A 24,694-nucleotide genomic window follows, 5' to 3' on the forward strand; every position below is an offset into this window, starting at 1 on the left:
GTCTCAGCTGGAATATAATGGACAATTCTGGGTAGCACATTTCAGGAAAAATGTAAAGGCATAGGAAAGGGTACAAACTAGGCTTATCAAGATTTATCCGAGGAACTTCAGTTATGAGGGCAGGTTTCAAAAGTTAGGGCTGTTCTCCTTGGAACAGAAAACATTAAGAGATGATATCATGAGCAATCAGCATTTAGCACAGAAATTATATTGACCTTCATATTTCTGATCAGCAGGATGGTGGGTATTAATGCTTGAGGATACAATACAGTATTCTATTTTTGCAATCCTTTGACAACACAAAAAAATACCCATAAGCTTATTTCCAATTTCATATCAAAATAATAACAACCTCAGATATCTTGAACATATTAAAATTCAAAGCCAGTTGTTTGCATTGGTTAAATTACAGTTGCAGTGCATATTTCCTGAAATCTGTAGTTGGTTTTCACTTTTCCAACAAATAAGAGTCCTTACGGTCGGAGTAGCAATTTTTATGGCTCTTCTAACAGACCTTCATGAATGTTTGGTTTGTTGGGATTGTTTGCAATCAGCCAATCTGCAAGCCAGGTCTGTAAGAGAAGAGAATATATAAAATTACATTAAAAAGGTTAAATGAACCTTTTTTAAACCATAGTTACTATTCATGGACATTAATATGATGCATATCAGTGTTAGGAAGTGGAGCCACTTCCACCATGTTTTCGCATCTAGTTTCCCATTTTGGGCTAGATCAGAGTACATCTCCCTCTACTTAATGGCCAGGATTTTACGTCCCCTCCCACCCGGCAGGATATTACGGTCCCATCAAACTGAATGGAGTTTTAAATGGCTCCCCATATCTGCCAGGGGGAGACACGCCATGGCAGGGTTGTAAAATCCTGGCCAATGTAATCTTAGAATAACATCTCTTGCTGCATCTTGTGTACTAGCCATCTTAATGGCCTTCCAGCATTAGATTGTCTATCTATTGGTAAATTGTGGTCAACTTGGCACTTTAGGCCCATGTAACCAGTAACTAAATGAAAGTGCCCAAAACACATTTCACTTAAGCCCTTGCACTTAGTTTAGAGAGGTGGTTTATATTTCATCAGGGATAAAAGAACAGTACGCAATTAAATGCTCCTTGTCTCAAAGAATAAATTCATTTAAATGATGGGCAACAGTACTTCCTTTTATGCAAATGCTCCCTACAGTACAATACAGGATAAGTACCACAAAAACATGAGTAAATTGCTAATATTCGACATATTTACAGGGACTTTCTACATATCTTAATCCTTAAAATGATAGGGTTACTTCATAAATTGACACTGAATTGCACAAAATTTATGAGAATGCAGCAGTGATATCAAAAAGAATATTTACAGCAGCAGAGGGTAACTGGCAAGCAAGATATAATAGTGACTGTAAATGATAAGCCAAAGAGAGAAACATCAATTCCAACACAAAACTTATTCATTTTTTTATTGAGTACTCTACTGTCTAGCATGCAAAATAACTTGCATGGCTTTCTTCAATAAAAATAAACCCAGATTACACCAAGAGATTCCATATTGCGACTGTACAAAACTATTAAGACCTATACAATTAAAATGTTGCTAATTCACATGTCCATCCATTTATCCATTTAAAAATAAAACTTAGAAAAAAATTTCAGGATTAACCATCCTCAGTTGCCTCAACTAATTGGACATGATTCAAGTGTTATCATAGAGAATGAATGTCGGGATACCATTCAACTACTGAAGAGTTATTATGGCTAAACTTGATCCTTACTTACTGGAAATCCACACATACTTTCCAATTAGATTCCTGGACAGCAAGCAGAATTGGCTTAAGTTTCCAATTAATTGGTTGAAGCCAATTATAACGTACCCTTTTCTCCTTTCATTGTGCATAATTTTCTCACATTGAGAATTTACAATTAGCTTTCAATACATTTGCAATGTCATGAGGAACTGCATGTGAGATGCTTGCAATGTGATCCTCTCCAAATTTTCCCTCCCTTTACTTGACACTAAACTGTTTGTATGGCTGCCAACAGGAGTTGCTTGGAGTTACTGCCTGTGCATCACATAGCAGGTGCAAACAACATTCTGGAACTCAGTATATTACAAAGCCACAAAGCATGCTTACAATTTAAAACAGATCGAAATAATGAAAACCCTCCAATAGTGGAAAAATCCAGCATTAAGAGTTGACTTCAACAGGACACAAATTCCTGAAAATTCCTTATGTCTACTTTAAGAATAGTAAAGGAAAATAATATCCTAGGTAAGCAGGAATAACTTAATAAGCATTTAACACATACGTAAATGTAGAATATTCACTAACTGATGAGTACTTACAATAGGATCTCTGGGTTTCTGTTTGCAGAGTTCGGTCAGTCCACGCAACAATGTAGGATTTACAAATTTGCTCAGGTATGTTATTGCATCCTGCCCAGTTGGAATTGGGTAAACAGTAGCTGTAAATATTGAATAATGAATGTTTCACCTCAATATTCTTTTTAATATAGAGTAAGGTTTTCTTTAAAAAGTCTTGTTAGAATGTTTTCCACTTTATTGCTCCTCCTAGCGAAGCTAATAAACTCCACAGAATTTATTTAGTTTATTGTTTTTACAGACATGTTTGCTAAAAGATAAATTATAAACAATATATAATGCTTCAAATTTTCATTCTTCTAACCACTTAGTTTGTAGATTTTTTTTAATAATGTTCTCCCCTTAACTCTTGTGAAATCATAAATTTTCCAAGTCCCAATCAAACGCAGGCTAAATCAGCAGGCTGTTCAGCTGTTGGGGGCATCACAACTAGGCCCAGAACCGGTTTTCACTTGAAAAAGTTGCACACACATTTCTAGCAAGAGTTACTGGCTGCTCATGAGTGTGGTTTTAGTCAACTGAGCCTAATCAAAGCACTTTTCGCCATCTAGCTCTGCAAGTATCAGGGTTTTAGCCTAAAATTGATGTGTGAGCATGTGATCATTAGCTGAAGCTACAGGGCTATCTGCATCATATTGGACACTCGACTATGCAGTGCCATTAATAATCTGTATTAATGTTATTAATAAGCTATATTGTAATTAATTGAAACCAAGTAACATTCAGAACAGGCAATTGAGATTTAAATTTTTTCTTCACAATCAATTGGCTTAATTAAATTACAATACAATCCACTTTAGATCCCTAATTTTGTATGTAGGATCAGCATTTAATTCAAATGAAGCATTCTTTAATTTAGTTATTTGATTTTGATTAGCTAATTTTCTGTCCTGAATTTTTTTATTCCAGTAATAGTTTGATATAGATGTAACTTTGGGACTGTAAATTTGCTGACATCTGTGTGAAGTCCTCAATAATCACTCCAATTTCTCCAAATCAAAATCTTGAATTATCACATTTGTATAGACCAGAAATAACACAGCTATTTTAAAATTTAGCACATATGTGTCAAATTCTTGTTATTTTAATATAACCCCAATTAAAATAAACAAGTTAACAACTGTTAAAATATCAGAGAAGAATTAGAAACAGGTGCAACCCAGTCCTTCAAGCCTGTTTAGCCACGAATTAACTGAATCGCTTATCTGTATTTTAACTCCATCTACCACCTTTGGCTCTGTAGCCCTTAATCCCCTGCCAAGCAAAAGTCTATTCATCTCAGTTTTGAAATTTTCAATTCACCTAGCCTCAACATAGTAAAAGATCCACTGGGAAATAATGATCATAATACCACTGAATTCCATGTTCAGTTGAAAGTGACATACCCCAATCACAAACAAGAATCTTAAACTTAAACAAAGCCAATTATATAGGTATGAGGAGAGAACTGGCTAAGGCTTATTGGATAAATAGAATAAAAGGTATGGCAGTAAATGAGCAGTAGGAAACATTTCAAGAAACAATCCAATATGTTCAACAAAAATACAATCAATTGGAAAACAAAAAACTCAGCAAGAAAGACACAACCATGGCTCACTCAGGATGTTAAGGATAGTATTAGGTTAAAAGAAGAGGCTTAGAATGTTGCAAAAAAAAACAGTAGCAAGACTGAGGATTGGGAGTGTTTTAGAAACCCAAGGGTCACAAAAAAGTTGATAAAAAGGGAAAAAATTAAATAAAAGAGTAAATTAGCCAGAAATATTAAAACAGATTGTAAAAGCTTTCATAAGTAAATAAAAAGGAAGAAAGTAGCTAAAGTCAATGTTGGTCCCTTAGAAGCAGAGACAGGAGAAATTATCATGGGATTGAGGAAATGGCAGAGGCATTGAACAAATATGTTGTGTCTGTCCCACAGTAGAAGACACAAGTAACATACTGGCAATGGAGGGTGACCCAGGGGCTAAACATTGTGAGGATATTAAGGTAATTAATATCAGCAGAGAAAAAGTATTGGAGAGACTTAAGGGACTAAAATCTGACATTCCCAGAACCTGATGGCCTACATCCTGGGGTTCTAAAAGAGGTAGCAGAAGAGATAGTGGATGTGCTAGTGATGATTGTCCAAAATTCCTTAGATTTGGAAACACACCTGTCAGATTGGAAGTTGGCAAATGTAACCCTGCTTTTCAAGAAAGGAGGGAGAGAGAATTAGAGGCCAGTTATCCTAACATCAGTCATTGGGAAAATGTTGGAATTTATTTATTAAGGAAGTCATAACAACGCACTTAGAAAAGTATAGTTTGATTAAGACAAGTCAACATGGTTTTACAAAAGTAAATCTTGTTTGACAAACTTATTAGAGTTTTTGAGGATGTAACTAGTAGGGTAGATAAAGGGGAACCAGTAGAAGTACTATACCTGAATTTCCAAAAGGCATTTCATAAGCTGTGTTACGACCAGTACCCGGGCGAGGTTCCCCCAATTTGTTATGATCCCAGAAAAGGTACCCCAAATTGTTGTGCCCCCGGGTGAGGAGGGATGCACTGGCTCCCTTTCTTTATTCAACCCCTTGGTTGGTTGCAACAAGGTTAGTTTAAAAAGGATCCCTTCCCTCGTGAATACTTTTTCCCAGTCCAAATTTATTTCGGTTTTAAAAGGAACCAATTTAACCAGGCTATCTTCAGTCAAAGAAGGAGTGAGGTTATTAGTTACTAAGTGCAAGAAAAAATAGTAAAAGTGCAATATATACACACAGATTAGAAATAAAAAATTGAGTCCAAAAATAAAAGTTAAAAATGATATACGAATCAGTCCTTTGGTTTGTCCGTAAGGAATAGATGGTGAAAGGTTGTGGCTGTTAGGTTGGGGCAATTCTGGTAGCGCTGACTTTGGCAGTTGATTTGAAGATTCTTGGTGCTGCAGGTTAGCTGAAAGGAGCTGACCTGTTTCCTTTTCGACTGTGGTTTTGCTGACTTGTGACTTGCTTCCAGCAATCAGAGTATTTTTACCTGCAATCGCCGGGATGCCCAGTTAGTGTTCTTCAGTTGCGACCTTCACAGTCCACACACACTAGCACATAACACCAGCCAGCACACAGAACTAGAGTTGCAGTTGGCTTTTTTTTTAAAAACACCTTTCCTGGTCTATTCCTGGAAGGGAAAAACAAACATGTCTTCCGCCCAGATCTGTTTTCTTTTCAAACTCAGTTCATGTTCACAGTCTGGGATATAACTCAGCAGGAGGTGGTTTCAGCTGAGCTGGTAATCATTTTTTCTATTATCCCCACAACCACAGGAGATTACAGTTCAATTTGCATTGTATCTTTTCCTTTGAAGTGCCTGTCTAAAGTAGGTCATGTCACACTTCTTTAGGTGCGACATTCCGTTCTCCCTGAACTAGTTGGTCAAGTAATCCATATAGGAATTTTCCAGCAAGTGGTTACCTTACAGTCTCAGCCAGCTTTTGCTTGTATGTCCTTTTTTGAAAAAAACACATGCCTTACTTAAAAGTTCAATATGTCCACAAGTAATTGGGGGATAGGATCTGTGGTCACAACACTTGGCCCACACGATGAATGAAATGAGATTCATTTTCATTTCATTACAAAAGGATAAACAAAAAATTAAATATAAACCACAAACAACACACACATTCATTCTCCTAGCCTTGGTCAATATTATCGTTTCAGTTCTAACCGGGTCTCTAAGTTCTAGACAGGCTGCCTGCAATCACATTTTATATCCCGGCAATGTGGGTGATTTTTAGGTTGGAGAAACAAACTCCAATGGAATAACCTGGCATTCTATGTATCAAACTTTTTCACAAAGACTACTTTTCATTTGCAGATTAGCTTGGTATCAAAGTTTCAACGTTGCTTAATCTTATAGTTATATCTAGTGAGCATCCGCAGTTTTTTGCTTTTAAACCTGTATCCATCCTTTTCTGTGACATTGGGTTAAGTATCATCAATGAGGTTTGGGTGTTTTACCTACTGTTAGCTTCCACCTTGCTAACAATAGCCAAGCTGCTCATACTGTGTTTTTCCCTGGCCCCAGGCTGTCTTCTACAAAGGCTGTTATGCTGAGCTGTCCTTATCAGGTTTAACTCTTTGCCTACCTCTGCAACCCATGAATTTCCTTGCCCAAACACAGGCATTTTTACTGGTCTAATTGTCAGGAGGTTAGTGTGTCGTGATGTGACCTCCACCTCCTGTAGGGATTCTGGGGGTTCAGGTACTTCACGTTTAGTAAGTTTTTCATCAACACTGTTCTGGTTGAGAACTAAAGCGTGTTTGGTTTTGTCTGGTTTACCAGGGCTAGCCCCTGCATGGGTTTCCTTATTCTCCTTGTGATCTTCACAAGTTTTGCCTACTTTAAGGTCGAGGGTCCTCTCTTCCTTTTTTTGTTTAGGAGGGGGTCCTCCCCTAAAGTGTCCCATATGCTCAGGGACACTACTGCCCTCAGGTGGAGGTTCAGCTCTTGCTGCACTGCCCTGCAGCTCATCAACTAGATGAGGCATCTCCCTCACTATCTGCAAGTCTACTTGAGACCCTCTTTGTTCTCCCTCTAAAGTTGGAAAAATTATGTGGGCTCATCAGGCCTCCTGCTCAAGCAGCAGGGGTTCAGGCTTCTGGCCAGGTCTGGGGACTTTCTGTGCCCCTATTTACCTCCAGCGAGAAGGATTTTGCTAGCCCTTCATCGACTGCATCTCTTCCAAACTTGGCTGCTCCCATCCAGCCTTTTTTCTTCCCCCGGCTCCTCAACAGAGTTCTGCCCACTCGTTTTGGATGCCTGGGAGTTAACTGCTGCACTTGCTCTGCCTTTGGGATGATGGCAAGCATGGACTTGCTCACAGGGTAATGACTTCCCACTGTAGTTACTGTAGGGGAAGGCCAATCCCTATTCGGTCCCATGTCCTCCGGAGCACCCTGGTTCACATGAGGCTGGCTAGCTTTTACTTCTCTGCCATGTGGCTCTTTGACTGTGTGAGGCAGCTCCCTCATGATCCACCTTTCTGTTTGGGAACTCCCCCTGACCCCGTTTAATTCTGCAAAAAACGTACCAACTAACTCAATTTTCAGGTCAACCTCTTTACCTGTTTTAAATTCCACCAGTCTCTTCTTGGCCTTCAATAACTTTACAGACCTAACCTTGGCCTTTTTAAATTCAAGAAGCTGCTTCTTAACTACCTGAACCCTCACTGGTTCTACCACCTCCTTTTAGGCCCCTGAACACTCTCCATCTCTCCGCAGATTTTGCCTGAGTGCTCCCTGCCTCTTTGATTGCAAGTAGCCCTTGCCTGGCTACTCCAATCCTTACAGGCTCTATCGCGCCCCCCCTTAAGGCCTCTGACCTATTCTGGATTCCCTGTATTCCTACAGATCCCAGCTGGCTTCCTCCAGCCTTTGCAGCTTTTTTTGACTCAAGTGATTTTTCCCGACTGCTCGCTCCCTTTCCAGTTCATGCAGTCTTCTTTGGAAAGCTTCCTCCCTCTCCCTTTCTCTTTCCTGCCCCTCTTTCATTCTCTTTGGAAAGCTTCCTCTTCCCTTCTCTCTTTCCAGAAATTATAATGTCTGCTGCTCCAATTTTAATCTCTCTACTGCTACTCTATCCATTTCATCGTCCTCAATTTCCACCTGTAGACTGCTGGCCACCCCTTTTAAGATTTCTGGTTTTCTAGCTTTCGGGCAAAATTCTAATCCTAAGTGCCCCGCTAAATCTTTGAACTGTTCAAGGGACAGAACTTTTAAATCCTCAAAAGTAACTTCCCTTAATTCTCCTAGAAAAGCACTGGCCTCAAATGTGGACATTTTTACACTTTAATAGTGCAGACTCAAGAAAGCCTTTTTGAAGTTTTTAAAATTGGTTTCAAAGGAACAATTTACTTTCCCCACTCTAATTCATTTGTTTTGCCTGTGGGAACAATCCCGGCACCGAGCCCCCAATCTGCTAAATTGCCAGAAGAGATCCCCAATTTGTCACTACCGGTCCCCGGGTGAGGTTCCCCCAACTTGTTATGATCCCAGACAAGGTACCGCAAATCCCGGGTGAGGAAGGATGAACTGGCTCCCTTTGTTTATTCAACCCCCTCGGTTGGTCGCAACAAGGTTAATTTAAAAAGGATTCCTTCCCTCATGGATACCACTTCCCAATCCAAATGAATTTATGTTTTAAAAAGAGCCAATTTAACCAGGGTGTCTTGAGTCAAAGAAAGAGTGAGTTTATTAGTTACTAAATGTGAGAAAAAATAATAAAAATGCAGCACACATACACAAAGATTAGAAATGAGAAATTGAGACCAAAAATAGATTGTCCGTGAGGAATAGATGGTGAAACGCTGCGGACATTTAGTTGAGGTGATTCCGGTAGAGCTAACTTTGGCAGTTGAGCAGTTGGTTTGGAGATTCTGGGTTCTACAGGTTAGCTTAAAGGAGTTGTCCTGTTTTCTTTTCGGCTGTAGCTTTGCCAACTTGTGACTTGCTTCCAGCAATCAGAGCGAAAGAAAGAGATGTTGTACCTGCAAATGGCAGGGATGTACATGTGCGCACACGCACCCCCCACCCTCCCCCTCAAGTTGCAGTTGGCTTTTTTTTAAAAAAAAAACACCTTTCCTTGTGTATTCCTGGAAGGGAAAAACAAACATGTCTTTCGCCCAGATCTGTTTTCTTGTCAAACTCAGTCCATGTTCACAGTCTGGGATATAACTCAACAGGTGGTGGTTTCAACTAAGATGGTAATCATTTTTCTATTATCGCCACAACCGCAGGAGATTACAGTTCAGTTTACATTGCATCTTTTCCTTTGAAGTGCCTCTGTCTGAAATAGGCTGTGTCACACCTTTCATGTGCAACATTTTGTTCTCTCTGAACTAGTTGGTCAAGTAACCCACATAGGAATTTTCCAGCAGGTGGTTTCCTTACAGTCTCAGACAGCTTTTGTTTGTATGTCCTTTTTTAAAAAACACATGTCTTACTTAAAAAATTAATTTGTCTGTAATTAATTCAGGGATAGGATCCGTGCTCATGACAACTGCCACACAAACAGTTAATAGGCAAGGTGAGAGGATGTATTATACAGCGCCCTGCTATATATTTGAAGGCGGGAGGGGATATAAAATAAAACAGGTAGCCAGCCCACTTCCTTCCCGCCCACCCTTGAGGTTTCCCCCATATTAAGGTGGGAGGGTAAGTCGTCAGCCAACCCACCCACCCTTAGGCCTATTGAGGCCCTTAAGTTACAATTAAAGGCCACTTAAAGGCCTCTTTTTGCCTCCGCCTCCATAAAACAATGGACGGGGGGGCGCGGGGGGAAGACAGAAGAAAAGCCTGCTACTTTCCCAACTTCAGGTAAAAGATGGGAAGGTCCCATGTTCCCATCGGGGGCAATGCCCAAGATTGGACCCCCCTCACAACCTCTAAAACCCCAACCACCTTTCACTAGGGTCCCCAATCCCTTCCTGACAAAAACCCTGGACTTACCTATCAGTCTGGAATCCATCGATTTTCTTCTCAAGACTCCTTTGTAGACCCAGCAGTGTCCACTACTGTGCTATGGCACTGCTGGGACTACTCAGCTGCCAATCAGATTGGCCGGCAGCTCAAGGGCAGGATTTCCCATCCCTGAGGGGCAGATGTTGCACTCTCAACTTGTTAAGGCCGTCCCGAGTCTATTACCAGTGTCGGGTAGCCCTTTTTAAAGTCGGCGAGCTGCTAACCAACTTTTCTACTGGGGTGGGGAGGTGGGGGTGGGGAGGTGGGGGGGGGGGGGGGGGGGGGTGGTGTGTGTGTGTGTGTGAGAGCAATAGCACCCCCTCCACATCACTGTGAAATTCACCCCAAGGACTCATGGAGTTGGGGGTAACATGGATAGAGGATTGGTTAACAGACAGGAAGCAGGGAGAGGGCATAAACGGGGGATTTTCAAGTTGGTAGGCTGTAACCAATGGAGTGCCGCATGAATCATTGCTGGGGCCCCAGCTATTTACAATCTATATTAATGACCTGCATGAAGAGACAGAGAGCAATGTATGTAAGTTTGCTGATGATACAAAGCTAAGTGGAAAGGTAAGCTGTGAGGAGGACAGAGAGGCTGCAAAGAGATGTGGGCAGGTTAAGTGAGTGGGCAACAAGATTCCAGATAAAGTATAATGTAGCGAAGTTATTCACTTTGGTCATAAGAATAGAAAAGTAGAACATTTTTGAAAAGGTGTCAAACTTGTAAATGTTGGTGTTCAAAGAGACTTGGGTGTGCTCATACAAGGCAGAAAATTAGCATGAAAGTCAAAGTCAGCAAGCACTTAGGAAGGCAAATGCATTTTGACCTTTATTGCAAGAGGATTGGAGTGCAAGAATAAAGAAGTCTTGCTACAGTTGTACAGGGTTTTGGTGAGATGATATCTGGAATACTGTGTGCAGTTTTAGTCTCCATATTTAAGAAAGGACATACTTTCATTGGAGGCGATACAGCAAAGGTTCACTAGATTGGTCACTGGGATGAGGGGGTTGTCCTATGATAAGAAACTGAGTAAATTGGGTCTATATTCTCTGGAATTTAGAAGAACGAGAGATGATCTCACTGAGAAATACAAGATTCTGAAGGGGCTTGATAGGCTAGATGCTGACAGTTTATTTCCGCTGGTCGGGGAATCTAAACCAGGAGCATCGTCTCAGGATAAGGTGCCGATCACTTAGGACTGAGGTGAGGAGAAATTACTTCACTCAGTTGTGAATCTTTGGAATTCTCTACCCGAGGGTTGTGCATGCTCTATCGCTGAATACATTTAAGGCTAGGATAGAAAGATTTTTGGTCACTCAAGGAATCCAGGGATATGTGGAGCAGGCAAGAAAGTGGAGTTAAAGCCCAAAATCAGCCATTATCATATTGAATGGCAGAGCAGGCTCAACAGGCCATTTGGTCTATTCCGGTCCTATTTCTTGTGCTCTTATATTCAACACTGCTTTTTTGAGGGGTTATTTGAGCATGTGGAGGGGTAGAGGAGTGTGTTCCAGGTTTCCAGTACTGCAGAATATACAAGCAGATTGGGGGAGTTTTTGATTTCAGTGCAAATTGCATCCATTTTAAAACACGTTTCTCCCCCCACAAGCCTGTGGTCTTTCTGCCCAACCTAATCCGTATATTGTTGAATGCAAAATCTGCCATGAACATGCTTAATCTGGCAGTGTTTTAAAAAATAATTACTTTCAAAAAAAATTTGCTTTAAAATATATTCCTAGATTATATTTAAGTGTGATACTACAAGAAGTTCAGTAACCTCACCTGAGTGGTTGAGGTCAGTGAATGTATTTTCAAATATCATATCCTACCATCTGCACTATTAACCTCAGACACTGCCCAATTATCCACACCCCATCGCTCACTTACCAACAATCTATTAATCAGGACTCCTACCTGACATTTGAATGCTTCATCGCAAACTCACACACTTAACACAGCTGCAAACCTCAACACCCAAATCTCACAGCTTGCACAAACAAATTACAATCTATTCAACCACATCAGTCACAACAGCCAAACTGATTGCGTGACACTCACTGACACACTTATATCTCTTGTCTAAGACGCAATGGTGCAAAGAGATACACCTTGCCCTGCTCTGAAGTTGCAGTTGTGGCAACAGGTAGTGAGGATTTTCTTAAAGAGGTGCAGGCACATTAGTCATCACTGAGGTTCGTTTAGAAGAATTGCTCCCTGAACAATCTGAGCAGATATAGCTCCTGTTAAGTGCCTTTCTCCACCACCCCCTCCTTCTTCCAGCAGCTTGTCTTGCACTGTACAGCCACTGTTCATTCTCAAAGTTGTGTTGTATTCCAAGGAGCATGTCTACTGGTGTACCCATGTCTGAGAGAAACTGTTTTATACAGAAGTCTTGAAATAAGTAAAAACTCCTTCAGCACCTGTCATACCACTCCCTGTTAGACCTTTTCAATTTTAAACAACTAAAGAAAGCACCAAATACTTTTAGAATCAAAGCAACAGCTCGAAGAAATCAACAAGGATCTTAACTGAAAATAGCTATAATCTCTTTAAATATTACTGGTAGGAAAGGCATGCTAACGCACTCACCAATATAGTGGCCAGTGCAATTTTCCCCAAGAAGTGCATGCAGGCTGGGGAGCACTATTTTGGAGCTCTAAGAGTATACAGTCCCAAAAAGAGGGCACAAACGATTCTAATTTATCATCTGCAATGTTTTGCTCTTCTACCTTGAAGTTGTGCCAATGCAGTTTATTTGCGCTACTTCTTGTGATGGATCCAATTGGTTTCTTTCTGATCTTTTTAAAAGACACAAATAAAAGCAGAAACTTAAAATGGAAGTGAAGTCATTTGATAGTGAATTGAAAGACCAAAGCAATGTCTTTCTCCTCCCAGTTTGTTCCTGAGTCTAGTGCTAAAGTTTGTAGGCTACACAAGATTACAGGTAGCTCTGCCATTCACCCATTTTACACAGATTTTACACCAACGTGAATGACAGACCGAGGAAACCTGAGCATGCATTTTTACTGAAAGACAAGAGCAGTGTAACTTATTTTGGGGAAACTGTACACATGTTTTTATGAAACCTTTATCAGTTTTTGTAGGACTTTTAATCAGAACTTGTCTTCACAGCTCTCGTGTATTCAAATGAAATAATTTGGGTTATTTTGCTTGTCGTTTTGCACCAAGAAATTAAGAGAGAGATAAAATGGGACCACACCTGCCATTACGTGCATTAAAGAAAACTGGGATTGGAAATTGTAACCAGCAATAGCCTTACAGATTAAAGACTCACCGTCAGGAAAAATAAACTGAATTTCCCTCTCTGCTGCAGAAGAGGTCTCACTACCATGTACAGCATTCCTAAGCTCATCCGTCCCATATAGCGCCCTTAAACTGGAACAGGCAGACATTGAAAAAGTAGGTCAAATGGATCATATACATTTTGCTAGCATTTTTATAAGTAAAACTGCAGCATTCTTAACATCAATTTTTAAATATAAAATGTATTAAGCATCCATTTTCACACCGCTTCTCCTGGTGAGGGTCACGGTGGCAGTAAGCTGAGCAAGACTTCCCTTTCCTCAGCCACAGGTTCAAGCTCCTCCTGGAGGATTGCCAGGTGTTCCCAGGCCAGCCGAAAGAAAAAAAGCAATATACAGCGGATGCTGGAAATCTGAAACAAAAACAAAAATTGCTGGAAAAACTCAGCAGGTCTGACAGCATCTGTGGAGAGAAAGACAGCTAACGTTTCGAGTCTGTATGACTCCTCTTCAGAACTAGAGAGAAGTAAAAATGTGGTGAAATATATACTCTTTAAGTGGGGTGGGACAGGTGAAGCTGGATAGGCCAGCGATAGGTGGAGATGTAATCTCTCCAGTGTGTCCTGGGTCGGCCTCGAGGTCTCCACCCAGTGGCCATGCCCGGTACAGCTCCAGCAGGAGCCTAACAGGAGGCATCCTCAACTTCTCTCCCCCCACCCCACCCCCCACCTTAAACCAGTTTATATTTCTCCCCTCTCCTAACTACACTCAGTTCTGTTGAAGGGTCATTGGACTCGAAACATCAACTCTTTTCTTCTCCACCGATGTTGCCAGACTTGCTGAGTTTTTCCAGGTAATTCTGTTTTTGTTTTTGTTTTGGATTTCCAGCATCCGCAGTAGTTTTTTGTTTTTATCCTTATCAGATGCCTGAACCACCTCAACTGGCCCCTCTTGATCCGGAGGAGCAGCAACTCTACTCTGAGGCTCTCCTGGATTGCCGAACTCCTCACCCTGTCACAGAGAGTACACCCAGCAACCCTTTGGAGAAACCTCATTTCCAGTGCTTGTACCCGCAATCTTATCGTTTCGGTCATTACCCACAGTTCATGACCATAGGTGAGGATGAGGACATGGATCGACCGGTAAACCGAGAGCTTCGTCCTAAAACTCAGCTTCTGCTTCACCACCCGGTAGAGCGCCCGCAGAACTGCAGCCGCCGCACTATCTCAAGCTGCCCCTGTCATCACTCGCAAACAAGATCCCGAGATACTTGAACTCCTCCACGAAGGGAAGCTGTTTCCCCCCCCACTCACCTGGAGAGAGCAACCCACTCTTTTCCGGGACAGAACCATGACCTCAGGTTTGGAGGTGATGCCCTGCACCCCAGCTGCGTCACACTCGCCAGGGAAACATTCGAGTGCCCACTGGAGATCACAGTCAGATGAGGCGAGAAGCACAACATCACCTGCAAACAATGGAGATGCCACCCTCAAGCCCCCAAACTGGATACTCTCCATTATCTTGGCTGTGCCTTGATATTCTGTTCATGAAAATCACTAACAGGAGTGGAAACAAGATGCACCTTGAATGAATTTGACTTAACGCCGAGAATGCGGACGTAACTGTTGCTCCACAAATAGAGGGACCTGATAGCATGCTGAAGCAGCACCAGCACCTCGTGTATTAAGTATATTGTCACAAAAGTATAATAATTCTCATATTATTGTGATTTATTATAAAAGTAGGGTGTGTGTGTGTGTATCTGTTATCTGAGTTGGAAGCTTTGACTCATAAAAAGAAGCTAGGTTTGAAATGCTAAATACGTAAACATGACTGAAGTTTACAAATGTGAGGTGAGGAGAATTTGCATTTTTAGACAAATCAGAGTAGTTTGAATTTCAAAGAGATGGTAGGATGTTACACCTAGCCAGAGAAGCTAGGCCAAGCAATGTGTTTATTTTTCCTAAAGGTTACTGACAATATTAGTGCCATGAATAGATTTAGATTATGAGAAAAGTAAAGATCCAAAGATATATTGAAACAATGGAATTTGCATTAGAAGGGAGAAACATGTAGAGAGAGAGAGAAAGGCATTGTAAGATCTGCCAGAAGTGTGAAAAGCCTCCAGTAGTTGTGCATTAAGCTGCTATCTACGGAAACCGAAGCTGGGAAAAGCCATTTTGAATTCTACTGTCCAGGGTATTGTGTTAACTGGCTGGAATCTATTTAAAATCTATTTTTTGGTTAACTATTGCCTTAATGGGGGTGTAACTGGAAGCCAGATTAATTAGGGGTTTTAGGAGTTATTATAGTAGTAATTTGTAGAACTATGTATGTGCTTGAAATCTTTTCTTTTGTTAATAAATGTTTAATTTAGTTTTGTAAAAAAAAATCGAGTCTTGGTGGACTTATTACTACTGAATTCAGGGCATGCAGCTCGAAACAAAATACAAATTGCAAAATCAAGTTTCCCTCATGGATCTGATCTGCCTAGCACACATCTGCTGCATCAAAGCAATATCAATTGTTAAAAAATTTATTGAAGCTGCTCAGTTGTTACGATAAAACTTTCACCTAATGACAAAAGCTTTTGATTTAAAATTCATGAAATTAGGCATTCGGGACACCCAAACCTAGTGTGCAGCAATTGAAAACATGTGTATGCATTTAGCCCACTCAGTCCTCTGATTTCAGAAACAGGTTGAGAGAGAAGGAATCTTAAACTGATAGGATCAGATCAGCCACCCATTTTACTTTCCAGATTGGTTGTTCAGATAAAAATTCCACTCCTCCCCCCCCCTGCCCCCACTCCCAACTCCCACAAAGCAGCTCCACCATAGTGAAAGATAAAATTGTGTCCTAATAGGGTATTGCCACTATAGTCAGACATAGATTTGCTACACACACCCTAGTTTCTGAGAACACTCACCTGCCTGGATGAGTTTCTTTTGCTTTTACACTATTTGCAGGTCCAATCAACTCCCTCCAGTATTCTACAGCTTGATGTCTGGCAATAACCATGGCAATAGTTGGTCCAGAACTCATGAATGCTGTTAAACTGGGAAAGAACATTTTTCCATAATGTGCAGCATAAATATCACTGCACAGCTCTGGACTTAAATATACTTTCCGTTTCTGCAATGGGAAAAAATTTCAGTTCAACATCATACATTAATTCAAACTTTTAAAATACATATTAATGATTTTTTTCAGCGATATACTTCTTGTCGAATTTAAATTTGAGTTGGGTTTGTAAAGAGCAAAATATGTGCAAACTGTCCCCTCTTTCCTTAACTCAATTTCAAACTCAACTCATTTTTTGTAAAAATAATAATTTTTCACATCTCAAAACAACGATAACACGCTACTTTGAACAAATAAAAAATGAATCCGCCATTAGCACCTGTCCCATCTGATGATAAAGTAAGTTTGGGTCTAATTATTTCCCTAATCCAATAAATTTTGAGCAAACTGATGTCCTTCAATCTATGTCATAATGAAGGATTCATTGACTGCTCCTAACAATAGCTATTCTCTATTAAGTGTTTCAAGTCCTGCTGAGGTTTCAACAGTTTTGCCTTTTCCTCCATCCTACACCCTATGCACCTTTGATTTCCTGACTTGTATTCTTCTGCCCAACACTGCAGCCACTGTGTACAGGCCTATAAACCTCACCCACCAATCTCTTCTGTCCTTTGGTGTTTCTTAGTTCCGACAAAAAGGAGATCACCACCTTTTCGGTTTGTAAAAGGCCCTGCCCTTCCTTTAACTAGCCTTTTATTATTTATATGTCTAAAAGATTTTTGTGTTCCCTTTTAAGTACAGTGCTAATCTATTCTCCTACACCCTCTTTGCCCTTTGTTTCTTTCTTAGATTTCCTCAGTACATTCTGTATTCAGCTTGGTTCTCTAATGTATTTTGAACCTTTTACAGGTATTTGTCCTAAGCCACCTTTTCCTCGTTCATTTAAATATCTATATCTTCAGTCATCCAGGAAGTTCCAGCTTTGGATGCCTTTCCCTTCGCCTCATGGAAATGTGTCTATTCTGTACCCAAGCTATTTCCTCTGTGAAGGCCTGACACTGTTCCATTACTGCTTTGCCTACCAATGTTTAATTCCAACCTACCTGGACCAGCTCCTCTTTCAACTTGCTGAAATGAGTCCATCTACATTTAAATATTTTCACACACGTTCTTTATCCTTTCCCATAATTATTAGATGATATTCTGATCAATGTTCCCAAATGCACCCCACTGAAACATGCTCCACTTCTGCTCTTCCCCAGAATTAGATCTAGCAATTCTTCCTTCCTGACTGGGTTAGAAACATACTGATCAAGGTTTCCTTGTACACATTTCAAGAATTCCTCCCCTTCTTTGCCCTTTCGTTGTTACTATCCCAGTCTATATTGGAATAATTGGCACCCATATTATTATTCTAAAGTTCTTGCATCTTTCTGTAATTTGCCTGCAAATTTGCACCTCCATCTTCTTCCCACTATTTTGTGACATGAAGTATACACCCATTACTGTAATAACTCTTCAACTGTTCCTTAATTCTAACCAAATAGTTTCGGTCTCTGGCCCTGCAATTATATCAACACTCTCCAGTACTACAATAGCTTAGCTGATAAATTCTGCCACTCTCCCTCCTTTTTTCCTTCCATATCCTTCCTGAATATCTCATAGCCAAGGAAATTAAGTTCCCAAAACTCCCCTTCTTTGAGCTAGGTCCGTTATTGCCACTATAATCATAGATCCATGTAACCAACTTGTGTCTGCAGCTCACCAAGCTTATTTACCACACTACATGCATTTAAGTATTGCATTCCAACCCCACATTAGACTGCCTCGCATTTACCCATTGTCACAAAACTATAATAAACCATAATAATATTATGAAACTTATTGTAAAGCAGGTTTATGGGTGTGCATGTAGATGGTTTTCTCAGTGTGATTTAATTAAATTCGAGTCAGATAGGCTTCAAGCTTGAAATTATCAAAAGTAGTTAGGGATAAAAGGCATTTGAAACGCAAATGAGTAAACATGGATGAGGTCTTAGCATGTAGGATGTGAAGGAAATTTGCATTTTTAGATAAGAGGAGTTGTTTGGGTTTCAAAGGGATGTTAGGATGTTTACAACTAACAAGATAAATAGGGCAAGGTTACTATGTTTATTTTTCTCAAAAGGTACTGACTATATTGGCAACATTAAAGATTTTTTATCTCTTGGGAAAAGTACACTTCCAAAGACATATAAGACAATGGAATTTACAGATTAAAAAGAGAAACATATATAAATCAGGAGGGAAAGTAATGTTGTGGGACCCACATAAGATCTAACAGGAGTGTGGGAAACAGCCTTGGGGAAGCCTCCCATCATGTTTGCAAAAACCTGCTGTGTCCAGTAACTAAAGTTGGAGACAAGCCTTTGGCATTCTGTCAAGTGGGTGCTGTGGTAAATTAACTAGCTTGCTATTTAAATTTAAGATCTATTTTGGACTGTTGCCTTAAAGGGGGTGTGTAGTTGGGAGTCAGTTTAATTAGAAATTTTGGGATTTATAATATTAAGTAACTGTAATCTTAGGTATGTGCTTGAAATCTTTTTTCTTTTGTTAATAAATGTTTTAATTTAGTTTTTAAAATCTCTAAATGGGTTAGCAGACTCATTACTTCTGAATTCAGTGCCCAAATCTTCTTGCAATAAATACAAATTGCAAAATGGTTGTGATAGCATGGCCAAGTTTCCCTTGTGGATCTGGTCCACCTGGCACAGATCACCTGCCACGTCCTTCCTATTTCTGAACTATTCCTTAGTCTAGTGTTACTTGTCTCTCTCTCTGCTTATATTTTTCCAGGTTCAGGTCCTTACTATGTAGCATAATGGTCCTAACAGAGACCAATTGGGAATACTATCGTACACTACCCTCCAGAGTGAACAACAACCATTCACCACTACCACCACTCTGCTGCTATCTTTCAGCCAAACGTTTCAGGAAAGAAAGCAGATACAGTCGCAAGCTCCAGAAAAACCTCTCCATGTCTTACCCTATGGCAGTAGTTTCCTCTATATTTTTGTTATTTAACAACACCAGTGAAACAAAATCGCGAATAATAAACTGAACTCAGCTTTTTCTGTTCAACGATAAAAGACATAAATCAACCACCCCATAACTAAAACTAACAATGCTGTAAAACATTAAAACTCGGAATTCTAATTGACAGTGTTTTGCGTAGAGCTGTAAAAGTTGCATTGACTAGCGGGAGATACAATGGTACAAGATATTGTCCAGTAGAAACCACACAGCCTACTTGAGCAATGGTGAACCCGGATCGGAGAATGATCTCTTCGATTTCGTTCGCGTTGTCAATGGCGTCGGGTTTGATCAGGGCCAGTGTCCTCTCCACATACACCTCTGCTGCAGACTGGGCTTCCTCCATAATTCACTCCCTTTCAGGCGAAATTCCTTAAAAAAAAATAGAGCATGGGGCACTGCAGCGGCAGCAAGAAAATGAAAACTCTATTCTAGAATGATTTTTTACTCTTATTATTTGTGTTCGCGAGTACAAGAGCTTTCTAAAGCACGGCACTAATCTTCCCCATTTTCCTTCTGGTGTTGTTTGGGCTGCTCTGGTTGCTAAGGAACACTTGTGTGTATGTCCCTCTCCCAGGAGACTTTGCAGAAGCAACCTACCTCTGATACCAATTTATATTTAGTGCAGGTTATTTTAGGAATTAATATCCTACTAGCGTAAAACGCTTTGCTAATCTGCAATGTGTTGTAATTAAACCTTAATGACGGTAGGAAAACTCAGTGTTGTCATTGGGCAACTTTTGAGTGGCTCCTCTAAGTCAACAGTGTCAGTCAGGCCTTCTAGGCTTCCGCTAAACTCAAAAGATCTTGAGCGTGGGAATGTAGATTCTACCCCACGTCTGTTTTGAGATCGGTTGAAATATTAAAATACTTACCTCAATGGAATGTTTTGAAATAATGGTTATTTGGCTAAATATTTAAGCAATTTACTATTCTTAAGTCTCCAACTCTGATATGTATTGAGCTGTTTACAGTAGCTACTACTTGACACCGAGTTGGTTCACCCGATTTCTAATCTGTTGTTACACGGTAGCTAGCTAAATTGGTGGGGCACAGGACGTGGATCGCTACCTCGATGTGGTGGAGAGGCTTGTGCGCTCCGACGATCTCCCGAGCGATTCCTTCAGAAGCTCCTTGCCGGGAAGAGAACCCATTGTGGCAAAGACCGAGAGAGATGCCAGACAAAGCTCTGTCCAAGTCCTCAACGGCAGAATAGGCGATGGAAGACTGTGCGTCTCAGCCTCTGCGAAGGCGAAAGAAAGCTGCAGCAGGAAGTGGTTGGACACATCGAAATCTGACCACTAGCCCGTGTGGACAATGACCACGTTAAACAAAGTCACACGCAGGCTTCTACCGGGCGGGGCGGCGGGCGAGAGAGAGAGAGAATATTTCCTACAGTTCACGCTGTGGGCTGTTTGGTATTGTTAATTCATTGGTGTATAAATGTCTTGGAAACAATCTACATATCCCTCGATTAAATCACAAACTATCCTAACTTAAACATCTTTCACCCTTTACTCATCATTGCCAAGGTTCCTGGAATGCTCTATCAGCTTCGTAGAACTACAGCAATTACAGGAGGCCCATCACCACCTTCACAGGGCATCTAGAGGTGGGAAATAAATGCAGCCTTGGCAGCATCGCTCACACTTTGAAAACAAACGTTAAAAATTTAAATCACTGCAGAGCAGAAAACTCTGCAAACATCAGCAATAGGAGATATATTCAGGTTAACGAAAACATGAAAATAAACTTTATAAATTCACAGGATGGAAGGCCATTCAACCCATCATGTCTGTGCTGGCTAATAAGGAGCCATCTAGCCCAGTCCCACTTTCTGGTTTTTAGTATGTAGCCTTGTAAGCTACAGCACTTCCAAATGTTATGTCCAAGTACTTTTTAAATGCAATGAGTGTTTCTGTCTCTAGCACTCTTTCAAGCAGTGAATTCCAGATCCCCACCACCGTCTGGGTGAAAAAAATCTCCCATCAAATCCTCACAACTCTCTCACTAAATTTATGTCACCTGGTTGTGGAGCACTCAATCTAGGGGTTTAGGGCCTTCCTAGCAATTTTATCTAGACTTCTCAATTTCATACATTCCATCCCTCTAACTCTGCCTGCTCTATTCCAAAGTAAACAATAGCCTATGCAATCTTTCCTGACAACTAAAATTCTCCGCTCCAGGCAACATCCTTATAAATCTCCTTTGTACTTTCTCAAGTGCAATCACATCTTTCTTATAGTGTAGACACCAGAACCCAAACATTACTCCAGCTGTGGCCTAACTAGTGTTTCATACAGTTCCAACATAACCTCACAGCTTATATTCTATGCCCCAGCTAAGGTAACAATTGCATATGCCTTCTTGACCAGGTTATCTACCTGTTCAGGCATCTGTTTAGGTTCTTCTACACTTCTCAATATCTTACCATTGATTGTGCATTCCCTTGGCTTGTTAGCCTTGCCCAAAATAATTACCTGGTACCTCTCCATATTGAAGTGCATTTGCTACTGTTCCACCTACCTGATTAGTCCATTGATATCTTCCTGCTATCTAGTTTTCATTTTCATAATCAATCACACTGCCAATTTTAGTGTCACTTGCAAACTTCTTAATCATACCCCGACATGCAAGTTCAAATCATTGATATTACCACAAAAGCGAGAGACCTAGCATCCTCTGGAACACCACTGGAAACAACCTTGCAGTCACAAAAATATCCATCAAACATGACTTTGCTTCTTGCCTCTGAGCTAATTTTGAATCCATCTTACCATTTTACCTTGGATTCAAGTCACCATTTTGCCTCGCATCCCATGAGCTTTCACTTTTGTGACCAGTCAGCCCCATGGAACTTTATCCAAAGCCTTGCTAAAATCCACATAGCATACATCAAATGCACAATATTCACACATTAGTGCCCCCCCCCCCGCCCCAAAAAATCAACATTAGTCAGAAATAACCTTCCCTTAATGAATCCATGCTGATTGGTTAACCTGTGAAATACTAAATTGAGATTTATTTTGTCACTCAGAATTTTTTCCTATAATTTTCCCACTACCGAATTTAGGTTTACTGGCCTTTAATTACTGGCTCTATGCCTTCCTTTGTAAATAGCAGTATGTTACCTGTCTTGCAGTCTTCCAGCACCATGCTGGTAAACAGAGGATTGGAAAATGACAGAGCCTTCAATAATTCTTATACTGCTTCCCTTAACAGCCTAGGATACATTTCATTCAGGCCTGAGGTTTATCCAATTTCAACATTGTTAAATCTTTTAATATTTAGAAGATCGTAAGAAACAGGAGCGGATGAGCATTCAGTCCCTCAAGCCTGCTCTGCCATTCAATAAGCTCATCACAGGTCTGGCTGTGGCCTTAACTCCACTTTCCTGTCTGCCTTCCATAACCCTTGACTCCCTTCTAGATCAGAAGTCTAACTCAGCCTTGAATATACTCAATGATCTAAGCTCCACTGCTCTCTGTGGAAGAGAATTCCAAAGACTACTGACCCTTCAGGAAGAAATTCCCCCTGCTGTCTTAAATGGGGGACCCTTACTTTACTGTGCCCTCTAGTTCTAGATTCCCCCACATCTACCCAGTCAAGAACATACAGAATGTTATTTTTTCCAATAAGATCACCTCTCATTCTTCTAAACTCCAATGAGTATAGGATAGGCCCAACCTGCTCAACCTTTCCTAAGACAACCCCTACAACCCAGCAAACCTTTAGTGAGCAGCTTCCAATGCAAGTAAAACCCTAGTAAAGAGATAAAAAATGTACATGGTACTCTAAATGCAGTCTTACCAATGTCATGTACAGTAGTAGCAAAACTTCCCAACCTATATATGCCATCCCCTTATAATCAATTTTGTTAACCAGGAACTGCTACGAAGGCAAATATAATGGTATGTTTTACATGGGATGAAATCATCACTGATGATCTGTTTTGATGGCACCCATTGAGATCAGTATTGGCCAAACTCCAAGTTCAGCAAAAAAGTTAATTTCATCTAATCTTTCATACTCCTCCCCATCTGTATTGCCCCCTTTTGAGAAAAGAACTGCCAAGTATTCATTAAGAACCATACCCACATCCTTCATCTCCATTCACAGGTTACTCTCATGGTCCCTAACAGGCCCTATTGCTTTTTGTTATTTTATTTATGTATTTATCTAAATAAAACTTTTGCCAATTTTACTTCCCTATTTAATTCCTTAGCTTTTTACAGCTGCTGTTCCTTTGTTTCTGCATTTTAATGTGTTTAGCTTGCATTCAGATTAGGCCATTTGACTGACCACATGTGGCTCTGCTTTCTTTAATATGGAAATTGTACCTGCCTGATTCCATTGTCAAAACTCTTTAGTGATGCATAATTACAGGATTTTTAAACAATGTATCTGCTATTGCCTTTTTGTGTTCTTCATTTACTCAGCATCTATTTCTTCCTCTAGAGAATCACATCTAAACTCAAAAGATGGGAAGCAAAATAACACTGACATACTGTACAACACACAAATTTGCATCCTTTCCATATACATCACAAATGAGGACATCAATATGAACTTTCATAAATAGCCTCTTCTGTATCAGTCCTGAAAGGTTAAAGCAAGTAAGGGCAAAACGATGTGCAAGCAATAGTTAGGCACCATTCAAAAACCATTTAGATGGTGAAAGCCCTGTCCAACAATCTGGCCTAGCAGCATATATAGAGCAAGATTTGGGGTAGGGTCCTACAGATTAGGAATGTCACAGGTTAAATTTATAGTCTATCCCAATTAGCCTGCACTCAACTAGTTGGGAAGGGTGCAGCAAAATCAAACTTACCACTCCTACTGGAAAACATGTATGTGATCAGGGTCATTATGAACAAGTTTGTAATGGCTAAATAAACTTGACAACATTCAACAACTTAGAATATAGTTGATATATATTTCCCATCCATGCAAACATTTAAATTAAATCTTCCCAATTGAAAGTTAATTATGCAAGGTGCTGTTTTTTCAGTACTTTCACCTATATTAAACTGGATATGTTGGGGGCAGCTGTGGAAAATTTCAACATTCGTTCATTAAACTTGCAGATAATGCTCACAAATTCACAACTCGGTACAGAGGGGATTTTAAGTAGAAAACTAAACAGACCTCACTTTATCCATATCTTAAATGCAGGAGCATGGCTGGACTGCTTACTGCCTCATTCTGCTGTCTTCCCCTGCAGAAACTAGGGCATCAGTCACCAGCATGTGTTAAAACCAAGACTGACACAGATGTGATAGAGCATTATTAAATGCATGCTCTTTAGCCATATGCTCTGGAGGAGTAAGTGCCCAAGCAAGTCATATTCAGCCCTCAAGATTACAATGTTGCTTTAAGGGTAGCATAGCTTCAAAATAATGTACAAATAGCAACTTCAGTCCTTCATATATATTCAGCTAGACTATTATGTCCA

The 24,694-nt window shown here is 40.3% G+C and overlaps 1 protein-coding gene across 1 annotated transcript; it reads right to left on the reverse strand.

Moving 5' to 3' along the window:
• Positions 1–176: 176 nt before the first annotated feature.
• On the reverse strand, positions 177–20,555 carry nme5 (NME/NM23 family member 5). The gene is made up of 6 exons (XM_078550888.1): positions 20,311–20,555; positions 19,457–19,611; positions 16,073–16,278; positions 13,176–13,276; positions 2,352–2,470; positions 177–572 (listed from the first exon to the last, which is right to left on the reverse strand). The coding sequence occupies exons 2-6, from the start codon at positions 19,583–19,585 to the stop codon at positions 495–497; spliced, it is 633 nt and encodes a 210-aa protein (XP_078407014.1). The 5' UTR covers positions 19,586–19,611; positions 20,311–20,555; the 3' UTR covers positions 177–494.
• Positions 20,556–24,694: the final 4,139 nt, after the last annotated feature.

The sequence above is a fragment of the Cetorhinus maximus genome, chromosome 10, assembly GCF_964194155.1.
Source record: "Cetorhinus maximus chromosome 10, sCetMax3.hap1.1, whole genome shotgun sequence".
Taxonomy (NCBI): domain Eukaryota; kingdom Metazoa; phylum Chordata; class Chondrichthyes; order Lamniformes; family Cetorhinidae; genus Cetorhinus; species Cetorhinus maximus.